The 1,564-nt window shown below is 47.2% G+C and overlaps 1 protein-coding gene across 1 annotated transcript; it reads left to right on the top strand.

The window, feature by feature from the left end:
* Nucleotides 1-294: 294 nt before the first annotated feature.
* LOC129505687 (olfactory receptor 8S1-like) lies at nt 295-1,230 on the top strand. Its single transcript, XM_055318930.1, has one exon. It carries the CDS (start codon nt 295-297, stop codon nt 1,228-1,230), a length of 936 nt encoding a protein of 311 aa, XP_055174905.1.
* The last annotated feature ends 334 nt before the right edge of the window (nt 1,231-1,564 follow it).

The raw sequence follows: 1,564 nt of genomic DNA, 5'->3' as shown, positions 1-1,564 counted from the left end.
TGCTCAGCTGAAGAACATAGAATAGATTAGTCATGGACTAGGTCTGTCCAAATTCACAAATTTCCTCAGCAGTCTTTAAAGTAGAATTAACAACTATATGGCAATATCATAGAGACTTTGAAACCAAATACTAGACAGGGAAGAGGGGATTCTAGATAGTTGATAAGGGCATATGTGAAACCTATATAATTAAGAGTGGGAACATAAAAGGAGGTCCCTAATTCTGTAATTGGGTGTAATCAAGACAAGTTTTGAGTCCATCCTATATTTATTTCTAGGAAACGTGCTCTCTAAATGGCCTTGAGAAACCACAGCACCAGCACTGAGTTCATCCTCCTCGGGCTGTCTGCTGACCCCAAAGTCCAGGCTCTGCTCTTTGTGCTCTTCCTGGGGATTTATCTCCTGACTGTGATGGGGAACCTGGCAATGCTGCTGGTGATCAGTGCTGATTTCCACCTCCACACACCCATGTATTTCTTTCTGAGTAATCTGTCCTTCCTAGACCTCTGCTTTTCTTCGGTCACTGTGCCCAAGATGCTGGAGAACCTCCTATCTAAAAGGAAAACCATTTCAATAGAAGGATGCCTGACTCAAGCCTTCTTTGTGTTTGACGTTGGAGGAACAGAAATTTTCCTGCTCTCTGCCATGGCCTATGACCGCTATGCAGCCATCTGCCACCCTCTGCTCTACAGCCGTATCATGAGCAACCAGCTGTGTGTGAGGCTGGTATGGGCTTCATGGAGCCTAGGTTTCCTGGATGCAGTTATCAACATCCCCCTGGCTATGAACTTGAACTTCTGTGAAGCCCATACCATCCCCCACTACAGCTGTGAGCTGCCCTCCCTCTTCCCTTTGTCCTGCTCTGATGTCTCTACCAACCTCACTATCCTGCTCTGTTCCACACTCCTGCATGGCTTTGGTACATTCTTCCTGATATTCTTCTCCTATGCACGCATTGTCTCCACCATCCTGAGCATCAGCTCCTCCTTGGGCAGAAGCAAGGCCTTCTCCACCTGCTCCTCCCACCTCACTGCAGTGAGCTTCTTCTATGGCTCAGCTTTCCTCCGTCATCTCATGCCAACGTCAGGCTCACCTCTGGAGCTGATCTTCTCCATACAGTATGGTGTGATCACTCCCCTAGTGAATCCCCTCATTTACAGCCTGAAAAACAAAGAAGTAAAGGCAGCTCTAAGAAGAACCTTGGGAAAGTGTTTGCAATGGCACAGGTAGCAAACTACAAAGAGATGACCAATTAGGAAACAACTACAGGCTTCAGGATATCTGCTGAATTGATACTACAATCTTCCTGATGGTTTACTGTTTTAGATGCTAAAATATACCAGAGAAGAGCTTATGAAAGAGGCACAGAGGGGCACCCAGGTGGCTCAGTCAGTTAAGCATCTACCTTCAGCTCAGGTCATGATCTCAGGGTCCTGAGATTGAGCCCCCCTTCCAGCTTTCTGCTCTGTGATGAGTCTACTTCTCCCTCCCCTCTGCCTGCTGCTTTACCTGCTTGTTCTCTCTCTCTCTCTCTCTCTCCCCCCCCTTTCTCTGTCTTTCTGTC

Source organism: Nyctereutes procyonoides, unplaced genomic scaffold (assembly GCF_905146905.1).
Source record: "Nyctereutes procyonoides isolate TBG_1078 unplaced genomic scaffold, NYPRO_anot_genome, whole genome shotgun sequence".
Classification (NCBI taxonomy): Eukaryota; Metazoa; Chordata; class Mammalia; order Carnivora; family Canidae; genus Nyctereutes; species Nyctereutes procyonoides.
The sequence above is the reverse complement of the archived record's forward strand: the minus strand, read 5'-3'. Positions and strand labels throughout refer to the sequence as shown.

Excerpts from the sequence above, each read along its gene's own strand:
- LOC129505687 (XM_055318930.1), top strand. The coding sequence starts at position 295 with ATGGCCTTGAGAAACCACAGCACCAGCACTGAGTTCATCCTCCTCGGG.